This window comes from Lacerta agilis, chromosome 6, assembly GCF_009819535.1.
Source record: "Lacerta agilis isolate rLacAgi1 chromosome 6, rLacAgi1.pri, whole genome shotgun sequence".
In the NCBI taxonomy this organism is placed as follows: Eukaryota; Metazoa; Chordata; class Lepidosauria; order Squamata; family Lacertidae; genus Lacerta; species Lacerta agilis.
The window spans coordinates 14,308,250-14,324,576 of NC_046317.1; the positions used below are offsets into that span (position 1 = coordinate 14,308,250).

At 40.1% G+C, this 16,327-nt stretch overlaps 1 protein-coding gene across 1 annotated transcript in view; it reads right to left on the reverse strand.

Annotated features, from left to right (window-relative positions):
- KCNT2 (potassium sodium-activated channel subfamily T member 2) overlaps positions 1-16,327 on the reverse strand; it is a 222,524-nt gene that overhangs the window by 45,629 nt on the left and 160,568 nt on the right. Inside the window, 5 exon segments of the mRNA XM_033151401.1 lie at positions 253-358; positions 1,804-2,020; positions 5,647-5,876; positions 10,160-10,309; positions 12,940-13,048. Of these exon segments, the coding sequence (XP_033007292.1) occupies positions 253-358; positions 1,804-2,020; positions 5,647-5,876; positions 10,160-10,309; positions 12,940-13,048 (812 nt within the window).

Here is a 16,327-nt window from a genome sequence, read left to right on the forward strand (position 1 = left end):
CACTGGGTCTTGCTAGATAAGGATGATGGGAGTTGTAGTGCAAAAAACAGCTGGAGACCCAAGTATGGGAACCACTGGGCTAGACTAATGTGTGCAGGGCCGCAGCAACCATTTTTTCCTACATGGCAAGCCATGAACCATGCAAACAAAACTGTGTTAACAGGCCTTATGCTGAATTATCTAGGGTACAAATGCAGCCATGTGCACAAAATAAACACACAGGAAACACTTTACACAAAACCGTAACTTTACCTTATCTAACCTTAGGCAGCAAAACGGCACTTTTTCATGAAGCAAATGGCAGAAGGTGGGAGAACTTCCTATGTACGGGGAGTAAGGGGGATAGCCTTTCAGATACCTAAAACAAAGAAATGTGTGGTCTTATTATCACTCTCAGCTATGAGCTTCCTCGGGACACATTCCAGTACAGTGGGGACTCCGCTGCCTAGGACCCTCGTACCTATGGGACCACCTTCTCCTGGTATGCCCCGCGAAGGGCCTTAAGGTCCATAAATAACAACACTTTGGAGGTCCCAATCCTCAAGGAGGTTAGATTGGTTTCAACTAGGGCCAGGGCCTTTTCAGCACTGGCCCCAACATAGTGGAACGCTCTGTCACAAGAGACCAGGGCCCTGCGGGATTTGACATCTTTCCGCAGGGTCTGCAAGATGGAGCTGTTCCATATGGTCTTCGGCTTATACTCACTCTGATCCCTTATATGGGATTTGGTATATAAATTTCCCCTTGGCTTTTTTGCTGGCCCATGTAGGAGCAACATGGATAGTTGGCTGAGGTGAATATCTGATGTTTCCTTCCTTTATGGTCTTGATTTATGAGGCTGCATTATAAGCTGTATTTTAAGCCATATTTTAATTAACTGTTTGTTTGTTTGTTTGTTGTTTTGTTGTTGTTTTTCTATTACGTTTTATTGTAAGGGAGGGCGGGGTATAAATTAAAAAAATATTATTATTTATTATAAATATCTTTCCATGTACATTGTAGCCTCCTTTACCTGAGACATAGAGTTACTATGGAGAATATTCCCGTTTTTATACAGTCTTGCTAGTGTCCCTATGTAGCAATCTGGAATTTTTTTTAAAAAAACTACTGGGTATCTGCAAAACAAGACAAAATAAAACAAAAAACGGGCTTTCCTGGTTCAATTCCTCTGCCTGTGATCTCATTGCTGCCTCATTTTCCTAATCCTCTTTTCCTCTGACTCTTCAAAACAGAAAAAAACTCAGCTTTGGATCGTTGATCAAATCTTACTCTGCATATACAACCATCCCTGTTTGCATACTCTGACCTTCTGGCTTTGGACTTCCTGGCTGTTACCTTCTGCTGTCCTTTTGGTGCACTCTGTTCCCTTTTCTTTTACTTCAGAAAAACTTGCCTTTGCCAAAAGGGAACTGATTCTGCTGATAACAGTTATTATGCTCACAGGAGAGAACTGGCCCACTTTCCAGTGGGTGTCGCAAGTTCCACTGCATAAATGCATATTTGTACCATTGGGGCTGCAAGTTCCCTTTCCCCTAATTTTAATTTCTGTTATTTTTAGTCATATGCAAGATTAAAAATCAGGATTTTACTGCTCTGTTTGTCTTTTATTGCTAACAATTTCATGAATTCTATCCTTCAGCACCAAGTACATATATCTGGGGAAAGCTGGTGCATGCCTCACATGAAAATATTAACATTTACTTCTAATTATTTCCATCACAGGTATCTAATTTCCTTTCTTCAGCTCCATGCTAAAAAAAAAACCCAAACAAACCACAACTTATTTATGTGAACTGAACATACTCAAGGCCGTTTGAAACTTCTTCGTCTGAGGGAGTTGTTTCATCTTCTGACTGGTCACTTAAGAGGTCGCAGGTATGAATTGCTGAGGTGTCAGCAACCTCCAAAACTGGTGCTATGCTAGGCCTCCTGCCTGTTTTTCCTGCCTCTGAAGGAAGGGTTAGGGTAGCAACGCTCGGAGATCTGCAGCTTGTATCTTGCAAATCTATAGCCACAGTACCTGGAAGGAAAGGCAGAAAAGAAACAAAACAATCTAGCGTTTGAAAAGGGGTGTGTGCGCGTAGCTGGAGGGCCAACGTATTTGATTTGATCCAGACGACTAAGAACCAAACTTGATGTGATGTCAGAATTGAATCCCTTGGCATGGACAGGTCAGGAGAGACGTCAATCCTCTGAGGCTAGAAATCTGCAGAGGGGTAGCTAAAAATTACTGCACATTTTTTAAAAAAATAAAAACAAGGAATGAGGGCTTCAGTTCCCCTCTCCACTCACTTCAAATCACTTCCCATTATTCACTTCAAATGATATTGGCAGAACATGGACTGAATCTTACAACATCACATGTTGTCTGTCTGTCTATCTATCTATATCTATATCTCTATCATCTCTCAATCTATCATCTATCATCTATCTATCTATCAATCTATCTATCAATCTATCTATCATCTATATCTATCATCTATCATCTATCATCTATCATCTATCATCTATCATCTATCATCTATCTCTCTATCTCTCTATCTCTCTATCATCTACCATCTACCATCTATCTCTCTATCATCTATCATCTATCTATCATCTATCTATATCTATCATCTATAGCTATATCTATATCTATCTATCTATCTATCTATCTATCTATCTATCTATCTATCATCTATATCTATCTATCTATCTATCATCTATCTATCTATCTATATCTATATCATCTATCTATCTATCTATCTATCTATATATCTATCTATCTAATCTATCATCTATCTGTCTGTCTATCTATCTATCTATCATCTATATCTATCTATCTATCTATCTATCTATCTATCTATCTATCTATCTATCTATCTATCTATCTATCTATCTATCTATATCATCTATCTATCTATCTAATCTATCATCTATCTGTCTATCTATCTATCTATCTATCTATCATCTATCATCTATCTATCATCTATATCTATCTATATCTATATCATCTATCTATCTATCTATCTAATCTATCATCTATCTGTCTATCTATCTATCTATCTATCTATCTATCTATCTATCTATCTATCATCTATCTATCATCTATCTATCATCTATATCTATATCTATATCTATCTATCATCTATCTATCTATCTATCTATCTATCTATCTATCTATCTATCTATCTATATTTGCTTACTGGCCAATACCCACAGGTCTCAGGGCGGTTCAGAAGATAAAATCACAATATAAAAACACAAAATACACAATAAAAACAAAAACAACCCAATAACCCCCTCTCAACACATTTTAAAAGGGCATCGGATGCTCATCAGCCAAAGGCCTGTTTAAAGAGGAACGTTTTTGCCTGGCGCCTAGAGGTGTACAATGAAGCTGCCAGGCGAACCTCCCTGGAGAGAGCTTTCCACAAGCAGGGAGCCACTGGGACGTGGGTGGAAGCTGGCCTGTGAAGCCACAGACCTGTACTGTTTGCAGCAGAAAAGATGAAAGCAGGTGCTTTCTTTAACCCCTTAGTTATGCATTGGCCCATGGAAGATAAGGAACATGGAAGATAAGGTGCCCCATCGCAATAGTCTCAGCCTATGTAACCGCAACCCCAGAGTCGTCTGCGACTGGACCTAACGGTCAGGGGTCCCTTTACCTTTACCTTTACTGTAATATGAGAGGGCTGCTTTCTCCTCAACAGCATCACCAATCCCTGTGAAACGCTCAGCAAGGCCCACTAAGATAATTATTCCCTCTGAATTTTGGCAGATTGCTAATCATTGGATTGATTACAATTCCAGGAGAGGGACCAGAAAAAAAGAGAGATTTGCATTCAATTCCATATTGCATTGTTAGGGTGAACAAACACTTATCTGGGTGGATGGGATGAAGAGCCCACCCATTTTGACCCAATCAAGACTTTAATGAGCACGGAAGAGACTTGAAATGGGCTGCAATTATTTGAGCTGGAGACTTGGATTACCTGTTCTAACACTCACTCTTTCTGTACCTATTACTTGAAAAATCAGCTTCTGAAAAATGGAGCTGTTCCCCTCTCAATCAGTGGATGAATTGTAAGTAAGGTTTGAAATAACAACACAGGGCAAGAACATCGAGTGCTTTTACATAATGTGATGTGTAGGAACTTCGATCTGACTCATCTAATTTATTTGAGGTTATGTCAAAATGCTGTCTCCGATTAACATTTTATGGGGATGTAGTCAACATAGGCTTAAGGAGAATGTACCATCAATGTAATGCTGTTATTTTGTGATATACAAATGACATGAGAAAACTTGGTATACTTGTTTGTATAACATTATTCTTGTTTATAAAAACCCAATAAAAATAAATAAATGCAATGTTAAAAATGTGGAGAGGGGGGAGAAATCCCATTGCATTAGTGTCAATTTTTTAATTTATTTTTTTGTTTTAATACTGTTATTTTATCTTGTGAACTGACCTGAGACCTGCGGGTATAGGGTAGTATACAAATTATTATTATTATTATTATTATTATTATTATTATTATTATTAACATCATCATCTGTATGCTAGCACAAATATTTTGTTGAATACTGACTATAGTTTGTATTTCATACATTACTGGTCGTCTCATACCCAAAACTGCTCAGAAATTCATTTTTTTAAAAAGTGCAGATTTGAAAGGTTTGATCTGCCATCTTGATTCAAATTAGTGTCTGATTGTGTCCTTGGGAACCATCATACAAAATTTGGTTATAATATCTTAAGAGATGCCCCAATACATAGCAAACAAACTGCTTCCCAAGACATATAGCAGATTTTATTTTGCTGCTTCCTTTTTGCATGTTCAGACCCAGAGACCTCCCCCCTAAATAAAAACACAGTCGACTCAAATTTTAGTTTTGGTTTTTGGCAGAATTTAGGCCACAACTTTTTTGATTACAGAAAGTGAGTGGTTGCATAGGCTCTGGTTTGACTAACTCCCTGCTCCGCAGGTAGCGCTGACCCAGGGTTCCAGCATAGGTCAGTCAAGGGTGAATACCTGGACAGCGGAAAGCCAGGGACCTGTTCTATCCGCCATCCAAATGTCCCCCTGGACTCGGGCACGGGCACAACCCCCTCTCAGGGGTTGACCAAACCATCAAGTCCCTGGATTCCTTTTACGGAATACCCTTCACATAGGGATGGTGAGAGCGTTCTCCCATCCCTACCACCTGAACCAGAGCCTATCCGCAACCTTACAAGTTGTGACGATTTGCTACACGGCAGGCGAAACCCAAATGGCAATAGCCAATCAGCCAAGTGGGGAAAATTCATGCCGTGCCCCTGTCTCAACGACAGACGACACGTGACGGCATAGCAAGGTCAATCGCAAAATGCCCTAAAAGTAGGGAGAGGTGGGCGTGTGTTCCGATGCACGAGCCGAAAGAGGAAGCTCTGGGCCACGTGCATGGGTATAAATAGGTCCCTCGGCCCATTTAGGCTGCGCTCCATTGGCCAGATTACACCCAGCAATGAGGGACCTACCAATCGGGTGTTGTGGCTGACCAATATACCCACCCACAACACAGGGGATCGGTCTCCAGGTCTCCCAGCAACACGTGTCCTCTTTGAGGGAGGACACGCTTTATGTACTTCAACCAAAACAGCATCTCTTTACTTTTGCTTACCCATACTAGCAATTATGCTGTGCACTGGCAAGCGAGAAGGACCATGATAAAACGACCTTGACATGTGATTTCTCCGATGCTGCTCTTGCTTCTTAAAAGCTGAATTTTCTTCTTTTGTGATGTTGATATAAAAACATATATCTGAAGAGCTCATGATATAACGAGGCCCTGGGTTCAGCAAAATATTTTTGTTGTCTTCCCTCCTGACACCAATTAGACAGACACCAAACCTTGATTTAAAATTTGTATATATATAAAAAAGTGGTTAGGAAAAATGGAATAAAAGCGCAGAATGTATATAAATAGAGACACAAAAATAAATTTATTCTCGTATCCCCACATTATGTGGAAAGCTCAAGTTGGACAAAATGAAAACACATTCCTGCCCCCCCCCCAAGCTTCCAATATCAGAGGTTGCTCCCTCTCCATGTTCTCAGATTCTGCTGCTCACAAAGAAATTAGACTTGAAAGAAGCACTCTCTTGCAGCCAATAGTCCACTCCTTCACCATCTACTGGTCCAGTAAATGTCCCACCCTCAACTCGGATCTCTTAGTTCTCTATATAATAATATTTGATTGTGTAAACTGCTTTAATTCCAACATAGTAAACTGCTACTAGCATTGAGAGGGTGCAGTCTAACTTGCAAACCAGAATGTGTCACACGGGGCTTGGGCAAAAAAGAAAAAAACAATGTAAACGGAACTTAAAATATCTGTTTTGTTTTTAAAGGAGCTCAATCACTTTTGTAAGTTGTCCGGACAAAGTTCTCATGGTGTCCATTGTCCTCATAAATCTCTTTTTCATTGTTTTTTGACTTAGGCTGCTGCCAAACTAATGTCTACTTGTGTTGCTGTTTCCATGCATAAGTTTGTGATCCTTCATCCACACATGGGCATTTCAATTTTATGCTTCTAAAATCTATCTAGATTTTAGAATGGGGGGGTGTTTGAGGTGTATTCCCACTGTGTACTGCTGTCTCATTCCCTCAGTTATTACTTTTCTGTCCACGATAAGATCCCAAAATCTGAGGCCCTCTATGGGCATGTAAGCAGGTATTCATTTACTTGTGTACTTCCATCTTTTATTTTTTGTCTATTTTTGAAATACAAGCTTCCCTATGTACCAGATTTGCAGAAAGGAGCAGTAAAAAGTGTGTGTGTGTGTGTGTGTGTGTGTGTGTGTGTGTGGTGTTGTTGTTGTTGTTGTTGTTTCAAGCCCAGCAAGAATTCGGAGTTGCTCACATGAAAGACTGCTGCTTTCTTTCCTCCTACTATCTTCTCCTGTCTCCTGTACCTGAAAGGACAGGTATTTTGTGCAAGAGCAGTTCTGCACTAAAGACCAGTTTTAAATGAAATATAAAATACTGTGAGCCTGCCTTCAACTGGTGGAAGAAGGCAGGCTGCATAATTTCCTTTGGGCCGATGGAAACAGATTAGAAGTAGGGTGTGTGGTGATAGATGGCAGCCGATGAATTGTCACAACATTTGTAAAAACAAAACAAAACACAGTGTGCTTCAGTGTGTCCACAGTTAGTTAACATGTGGTTTTATATTGGAGTGTCTTCCTTTATTGATTAACCACAGCCCAGCAAAACCTGAATTTAGTAGGGAGAGTGGGGGCTGCTGCTTGAATAAGGACAATTTGTGGACACTGCCCCCCCCCAAAAAAACCCACAGAGACACAAGCAGTTTCAGATCCACATTAAACTCCAGTGTGGGCGAGTCCTAATTTTCTTTTTGTTAAATTGTGAATTTATTCCATTTTCCATTTTCTTTAAACCTGACTAGTTATCGATCCTATATGCGTGAATTAAGACCTATCTCAAGGGCTCCAAATCCACTTTTTTGGGGTGTGAAATCGTTTCATATTTGTGGAAGGATATACGGGTGCAATTGTGCAAATAAAGCATTAACCCTTAACCAGAACTCTTAGCTCCAGAAAGAGAAGATTTAGAGGTAACACACAAAGTTTTTCTGGTGTTTTTTTTTAATGGGACAATAAGAAACAAACTTGAACGTGTGAAAGAACAATGTTCTGAACACATCCTCAAGTATGTATTATCCAGTGCATATAGGACTTGAGAAGTCAAAACTAGCATCTTGGACTGGGATAAATATAGGATGCCTCGAGAGACATCCTAGGATACCATTGCCATCACAGCCTCTTACTCATGCCTTTCATATATTGACGACATCACACAAATTGCCATGCAGTCAGCATATTTCGAGCTCTGCCTTGCACAGAATTAGTTCCCCTCAAATTATGTTTGCTTTATAATGACATCTCAAGGGATAAAACAGGAAAATGTTTTAAGCCTTTTTCATGTTGCACCAACTAATTTCTCTAATCAGACTCTTAATCCCACCCCCTGTTCATAAAATGAAAGAAGACACATATTATGCACCATATTAAAACTGTGCTATTATTGCTGAGCAGAGACCTGTTTTCAGGTCCTTGTCTCACTACAAAGTGCTCTTAAAACCTATTTATAAACAACTGAAAATAGGTAAAGAGAAAATAGCTTTGCCTCTGATGATTTAGAACATTGCTTGCATTTGTGCGTGTGTTTCTAAGCTTTATACAGGGAGACAGAAATGGTTTGTACTAAAACAAATCCATCTAAGTTCATACGCTGTATGCTGTGTGGCACAGGCGAAAAATATTTTTCAGATCAAGGTCTGTATGCTCATCTGGGAAACCTTCCTGGGGTCACATGCCACAAAACAATATAAAATTCAAATTTATACAGAAGGCTCGTTTCTACACACTCACATACACTCTCTCTCAAACATACCTCTATCTTCCATCCAGGAAACCTAGAGACATTGTGAAAGTTCAAGGACATATTCCACACAGGCAAAAACCCTCAAGGAGGGTGTCATTATGGGCTGGCGAGGAGTGTGGCCTGGAGAGAATCCTAATGGCCAGACAAAGAGACCCAGAGGAATTGAGTTTCCCCACAAATACCCATTGACCACTTGGCAAACCAGTTGTCTGTACCGTTTTCGCCAAACTGTAATGAGAATGCACCACACTTTTCCGCACATGACCAGAACTCCAAGGAAGCTGTTCTTGAAACAAGAACTTGTGTGAGGTGCAAGAACGTCTTTCTAAGTGTAACTCACCGAGAAAGAACACTCGATTCTATCCTCCAAAAATAGAACATGGTGGCTCGAACTACTTTGGGGGACACTACCACCACATGTGGCACATTAAAGTCTTTCACTTCTTTTTGTTTTGACACTTTTGTTGTTGCTGCTTGAGATGACACAGAGCACCCTCCCCATTTATGTGAGTAGCAGACACTAGTTGGGACCAGGGCTTACACAGGTGAGAAAACAAAAACTGGGGAGCATGATGTGGATTTAACATGGCTATGGCCATGGGATTTGGGAAGGTGGGAGTGCAGTGCTGAATTAAGACTTTTAGAGAGGCCCTGAGCACTTAAAATATTTTGGTGCCTCCATATATACAGTATCTAATTAAAAATATAAACAATAATAAACCATAAAATAAAATTTTGTTTTTTGAAATGAAACTGAACCTACAGTAAGACCAAAAGCAAAGTCTTCAAGCAGACCCTGTAAACTAATCTTACGTGGCACATCTGCTTCTTTACTTAGTAGAGATGAGACACTCAGCCTGTCTTGTTGCCTAGTCGTTCTGTTGGGATTTTTAATACCCTTCAACTGAGAAAATGAATGCTCAGCTGAGCAATTTGTGACCATTCATGTTAAAAATCTGTCAATGGAAAATTTCTGTGTTGCTTCCCTTCCCTTGATGCCTCAAGCACATGTTTATTTTGCTTAATCCAGCCCTGGGGAAATGGTATATCAGGCATAGGCAAACACCAGCCCTCCAGATGTTTGGGACTACAATTCCCATCATCCCTAGCTAACAGGACCAGTGGTCAGGGATGATGGGAATTGTAGTCCCAAACATCTGGAGGGCCGGTGTTTGCCTATGCCCGTGGTAAAGGAAGGTCTCTCAGTGCATAACCAAACAGCATATCTCACTAGGCAGTCAGGTGGTTTTTCAATACATAGGATTAGCCATACATTTTCTGATGAGGGCTGAACAATTGGATCTGTTGTCTCTTTGATATCAACCATATCATTACCAACTGTGATCAGGACCGTGGTGTCCAGGGAGAGCACTATTTCCCCCATGAAAACTGCACTTCTGAAGCTGTTGTCTTATGTGGTTTGGCCCAGAACAATCAGTATCAGCACCCAAACATATAGGAACTGGGAAGAAGCTTCCAGATGAGAGCCTACACTCGGTAGTCTTCTTTAGGAATGCAGTGAGTAAGGTGCAGGGGCTTCTGAGCTACGGAAATGGTACAATTTTAAATTCCAATGTTCTCTGTAGCATACATTCACATAAAACCCTATCAACTGAGGTGCAGGCTTCTTACTAACAGGCCAAACAGCCCTGTGCATTCCAGTCAACCAAAGAAAGAGTTTCTGAAAGGAAGTCACGTTAAATGCCACCGTTAGAAATGAAACATACTTTTTGTGTGCATGGAAAGATGCATATGTGAAACTCTTTCCCTCATATTCAGCAAAAAATACACTCTCCTCCAGGATAATGTGATACACTTCATTACCAGAGCATCTGCCGTACATTTTCTGCCACTGTTCTGGGGATTGTTGGCCCTCCCTGAAACACATATAGAAAACAACATTAAACAGTTTCACCATGCAGATGGATGGAGGATTCATGACATGAATGGAGCCTCTTCTCCACCACTGATCACATGGCGATGACAACAACCTTCAAGAGTGCCGAGAAGTCTGGGATAAAAAGTCATGCATGGAATTTACTGAGGTTGGATCCCCACACTGTTACAAGCCATTTTATACTCTCCAACTTGCCTCGCGGGGAGGAGCGAAAGAAAAACAGAACCGCTCGGAGAGTTGCCCGCCATCTTCTTCAGGCTGTCTCTCCGTCCCTCAGCAGTTACCTCAGAGCTACCTAGGCACCATCTTGTCTTGAGGGGAAGAGAGACAATCTGCACACGTCTCTACCACATCATTCTGTCATTTTAGCTGGTGTTTTTCGTTTTAATAATTTTAGGTAAACCGCTTTGTGAAGTTGGCTTGAAAAGCAGTATACAAATACCTGAAATAAAGGCTTAACTATCCCGCCCTTTTTTTACATTATAACATTTTTTCACTTCAATACAAATACCCTGCTGTGGAAGTCTGCAACAGGAAGGACATGCTATGTAAAATAGGGGGGGGGGACCATCTGTGATAAGGAATTAATAGTTAAGAACGTTTAAAAACAGCAAAATTACCCCCCCCCCCAAGATCTTAAGCTAATTAATTCCTATTTGCTAAAGAAAACCACTAAATGATCATGGGCTCAGAACTCCACATACACTTGGCTGAGCACATTAATGCTAATGAAGCTACGTTTCTCTTCCCCTTTTCCCTTCAGTGTTCTCATCTGGCAACCAAGCTGTTTTCTCCCCCCCCGCTTCTCTTAGCAGGTGCCAATGAAATGGGAACCATGAATATCTTGACATTCGCCTGCCTCAGTGTGTGGTGGCATTTGGTCCATCTTGGGAGATGCTCGGCTGCCACACAAAAGGCTAAACACCCCCCCCCCCTGTGAGTAAATGGCAGGGTTTTATTCAGAGCGCTTCTGACCCCCACCTTGCGACTTTTTAATTTTATTTGTTAGTTCATTTATTTATACATACTTATTCATCATACAAACAAGCATTGAATGAAACGAACGAATAATACAAAAACCGACGAAAATACAAAAGCGAAATTACGAGAATAGTAACATAAACTACAATAAAAAAATATAAAGCATTCTATTCTCCTAAAAAAGGAAAATGAGGACCGAAAAATAATACCGAAAAGGAGGGGAAAAGAAAAAAGAAATTAACTTCCGACTAATTCCATGTGGATCTTTATTCCTCATATCACTGGTTGTCTGTAATGATTAAATTTTTGGAGAAATATTCCAATTACCTGTGAGATTTTTATTCTAAGTTAAACCAAGTATGAATCTGAGAATCAGTTCTCTTCTTATATTTTATAAAGACTTCCCACTCTCTCCTTATTTTCTCATTAGAATAATTTCTTATTAAACCTGTAAGTTTGGCCAATTCAAGATATTCTTGAATATCTTGACCTCTTAATTTTCTTAAGCAGACCCAGCATTCAATTTAAGCACCCAAACCAGCACCTTAATACGGTCAAGTACCCAGAAATAAATTCACAGGAATTATTTCTTTCTTATTATTTGTTCTGTTATTCCTTGAGTGAAAACAACCCATCATACTTCGAGTCATGTGATTAACAATCGTACCAGCCAAAAAAGTCTAAAATGTGAAAGGGTCCCGCCCTCTCCGCTGCTACTGCTAACATAATTCAGTGGTGCCCCGCTAGACGAATGCCTCACTAGACGAAAAACTCGCTAGACGAAAGGCATTCGCTAGCGGAAGGCAGTCTTGCAAGACGAAAATGTCAATGGGCTTGCCTCGCAAGACGGAAAAATTTCCGATTTTTTTTTTTTTTTGTCAAACTGCTCTTCCCCCGTTGGTGCTTCGCAAGACAAAATTTTCACTATACGACAGCACTCGCAGAACGAATTAATTTCGTCTTGCGAGGCACCACTGTAAAGGCATTCTACTCTACTAAAAAGGTGTCTTTGCTTTCATTTCTTTTGCTATTTTTATTTTATTGGTTATGGAGAATGAAGTCCCTATTTTATTGGAGAAATGTTGGAGGGTATGGGATTGAAGACTTCCTTCCAGTCCCTCAGCTCTGCAATACATGTGTACTTGCCCCTTGATTATTAGCATTTCTTTACAAAGAATGTGTGTGTGTGTGTGTGTGTGTGTGTGTGTAATTTCTCCACACAAATAAGAGAAATGTTTTCTGTGGGAGCAACACAGGAAGATCTTCCCACAGCGCAAGGAGAAAGACATAAGGCTTTATCTCCAGCAGATGGGGAGGAATATAGATGGCAAAGCTATTCCTGAAACAGCCACGTCATAAACAAGGCCTTTAAAAACCTCCTTAAACTAAGGAAAGATACAAGATATATGAGATCAATAAACCAACTTCTCCCAGTAATCCATTTGGAAACCCAGACTGTTCTGCCAATTGAACAGCACAGCAACACAGTTCTAAATATAGAGGAAAATGTCTGTTTACCTGAATAAGTTCTTCTAACAAAAAATAAAATAAAATGTGATTTTCATGGATGGACACTTCTAGCGTGTATCGGCAACAGCAGAGCATAATTTCAAGGAATTTTATACTTACTGCCCTCTCGAGGTATGAACTAACAAGGTGATGAGCGTGGATGTAGCTGGGCAAATACAGTTTAAAGCTAACATTGCATATTTGAATTCCTCTTCGCACACAACGTGATCTGCAAGAAAAGCGGGAGAATTTTACGTAAGGCCTGAATTGCTAGCTGGCAGCCCACAGGGTAGATGTGGGCCCTGAAGTAGTTTTACATTCTCTCTAGAGGTCCTGCCAAGTTTGAGCCAAGGCTTTGTAAAATGCCTTTGCACAGTTCCACTTGTAAGCAAAAGGGTGAGAAGCAGAAGTGTTCTACAATGCCAATTTTGCATCTTTCCTTTGTATTTTGTACAGGGTCAGGGGCATAGCAAGGTAAATTGGTACCCGGGGGCAAAAAAAAAAAAAAATTGTTGCCCCCCCCCTTAGGCATAAGGAAAGTCAGGTGGTACCTGGTGCAGAAAATTTCTTGTAACCCCCCCATTGATTCCCCCCCTGCAAAAATGGTTTTACGTTATTTCATATTTTCTTACACAGGAATAATAACAAGTAATAATAATAATAAACTTTTATTTATATTCTGCCCTCCCCGGCCGAAGTCGGGCTCAGGGTGGCTAACATCAGATACATAACTTTGGTATAAAATCAAACAATAATTGAATTACCTCCTAAAAAGTCTCAAAATCAAATTAAAGTCTAATTGGATGGCTTTCTACAGGGTTAGGGTTGGGAACAGTAAGTGCTCCACTGAACTGAAATTTCAGCCTTCACGACATAGGAAAACAGCCAAGTAAACAGCTATTTTGGTGAAGGAGGGTCAAGATATTAACCGATATGCATGAAATTTCATATATAGCTATATAATCCCTAGTATAGTAAGATAAGACCTTCAGAGCAGGCATTTGAAAAAAAAGTTTTTTATGAACCGCCCTAGTAGGGCAGTAATTGTTCCTTAATAATTTGTCACCCCCTCCATTATGGAGCATGGGGTGGACCGCCCCCTATGCCCCCCTTGCTATACCCCTGTACAGGGTAGCAAGGAGATAAAGAGAGGGACTTTGTGGTGGTGGTGCCATATCTGTAGAATGGTCTCCCTTGGGAGGACCACCTAACACCTGGGATGTATTTTTTTAGTGCCAAGCCAATACCTTTTAAAACATTTTCTCAAGACTTTTAATCGTTGTTGCATTTTCTTATTTGCCCCACTTACAATTTATACCCCACATTTCACAATGGAAGCAAAACTGGCATATACATGGTTCTGAGATGGTCACCCATTCATGTCCTGACAAGACTCAGAGCTGCTGAGAATTATATACAACTACCTAAATTGTATAGAAATTTATCCATGTGTGCGACTACAGCGGCAAGATATGTTACTTGCCCAAAAATGGAAAGAAGAAGAAATTCCAGTGAAAGAAGAATGGATACAAAAACTTACGGAATATGTAGCAATGGCGAAACTTACCGGAAGAATAAGAAATCAAGATAACAAACTTTTTATAAAAGAATGGAAATGGTTTATTGAATATTTACAGATCAATTGTAAACAGATAAAAACACTGGCAGGATTATTGTAATAACCTGCAGCTAAATAAGAGTATATATTTAAAGAAGATTAATAAATGAGTAAGCTAAGTTAATTTGGATATGCAGAAGATATTAAAAATAAATTTAAGGAACCACAAAAAGAGGGGGAAGGAAGTCAAGTTTTGAAATGTCAAAATGATTGTAAAATCAGTGAAATGTATATATCTGAAAAGTAATTATTTTTTATTAAAAAAAGAAGACTCAGAGCTGCTTAGCTTCTGCAAACCGGTGGCCACATGTGTGTTTAGACCTGGGGCAGATCTACACTCATGGTTTTTAACGTTAAGGAATAGTTTTTGATAACGTATATGGACATAGGGCGTCCTACTTTTAATATTCATAGTGCATTATTAAAATGTGACACCAGAGTGTTCAGCAGAGCAACCAGCAACCACCAGCAGGGAAATAGCATTTTCACTATATGAAAAAAAGAAACCAGGGTAAAAAACACTTTAATTAACAAGTATGACCTGTGATGTTTCAGAACAACATATCTAATATCATTATAATAGCATAAAGTAAGTGAGTGTAGATTCAGCCCTGCTGTTTCCATTCACTACTCTTTTTGAGTTGTTTTTATGCTAGTCTGCTATGATATGCAATAGTTTAACCTCACAAACCTTCCAGGAATTTACAATGAAGGGCAGTATATAAATTCTTAAAACAAGTTGTTTTTTAAAAAATGCATGTAAGATGCACATGTAAAGGTATGCTTGTAACATGCTGCATGCTGCCCCTAACTGCTTATGGAGGGGAGGGAACCTAATAAAAAGGGTTCTCAAAGTGCCCCAAATATTTTATTATTGCCCAGTGCATTTCGTAAACCAGAAATTCATTTCTTGGTGGAAATTTTGCTTATTAACAACCTGCCGAAATATAGGGAGAAATTCAACGCTGCAATAAAACAAGCGTTCTGCTTGCTTTCCCAACATAATAATCCCCCCTCTGCTTCCCCCGTATGCTGCTCTGGGAGGTTCTCCTGACCCCTCCAGAGCTGATGTGGGGAGCATCTGGGGGAGGAGAAAGGGGAAAGCCCCCTTCTCTCAGCAGGAATCCTTGATCTGGCTCCCAATATCAGAATTGTTTAGTTGAACCTAGCCCATGGGTAGACAAACTAAGGCCCAGAGGCCAGATCCAGCCCAATTGCCTTCTAAATCTGGCCCGCAGACGGTCTGGGAATCAGTGTGTTTTTACATGAGTAGAATGTGTGTTTTTATTTAAAATGCATCTCTGGGTTATTTGTGGGGCATAGGAATTTGTTCTCCCCCCCCCCCGTTCAAAATATAGTCCGGCCCCCTACAAGGTCTGAGGGACAGCGGACTGGCCCCCTGCTGGAAAAGTTTGCTGACCCCTGACCTAGCCCACAGAAGAGTAGCTTCGTTGTTGTTTGTTTGTTTGTTTGTTTGTTTTGACAAATGCAACCTCCTTTCCACCTCAATTTGTTGGAGGCATAGCCCAGTAGAAGCACTGAAATTCCTATAAAAAGGTGGTGTCTGATGAGAAAATTACTCAGGAACACAGAATGGCTAGAGGGGGTTGCCTTGACAGATAAAGTTACTCAGACTTAGTACCCATTTATCTGCTATGCTATTGAGAGAGGGGAGGGGAGCAACGACTATCATAATCACATTTGTCATTTTGGACGGATCCATTTTTGTTTAACCCTCTGTCAGAGTGAAAGTATCAGCCTATGTACCATTGTCTTGAAATGAGGTAACATTTAACTATGGTGCATAGAGAGACCCCTTTTATTATTCATTTCTTCTTTCTGTTTATATATTTTACTGCTTACCCCTTTTTGCAAAATCTCAATAAAAGC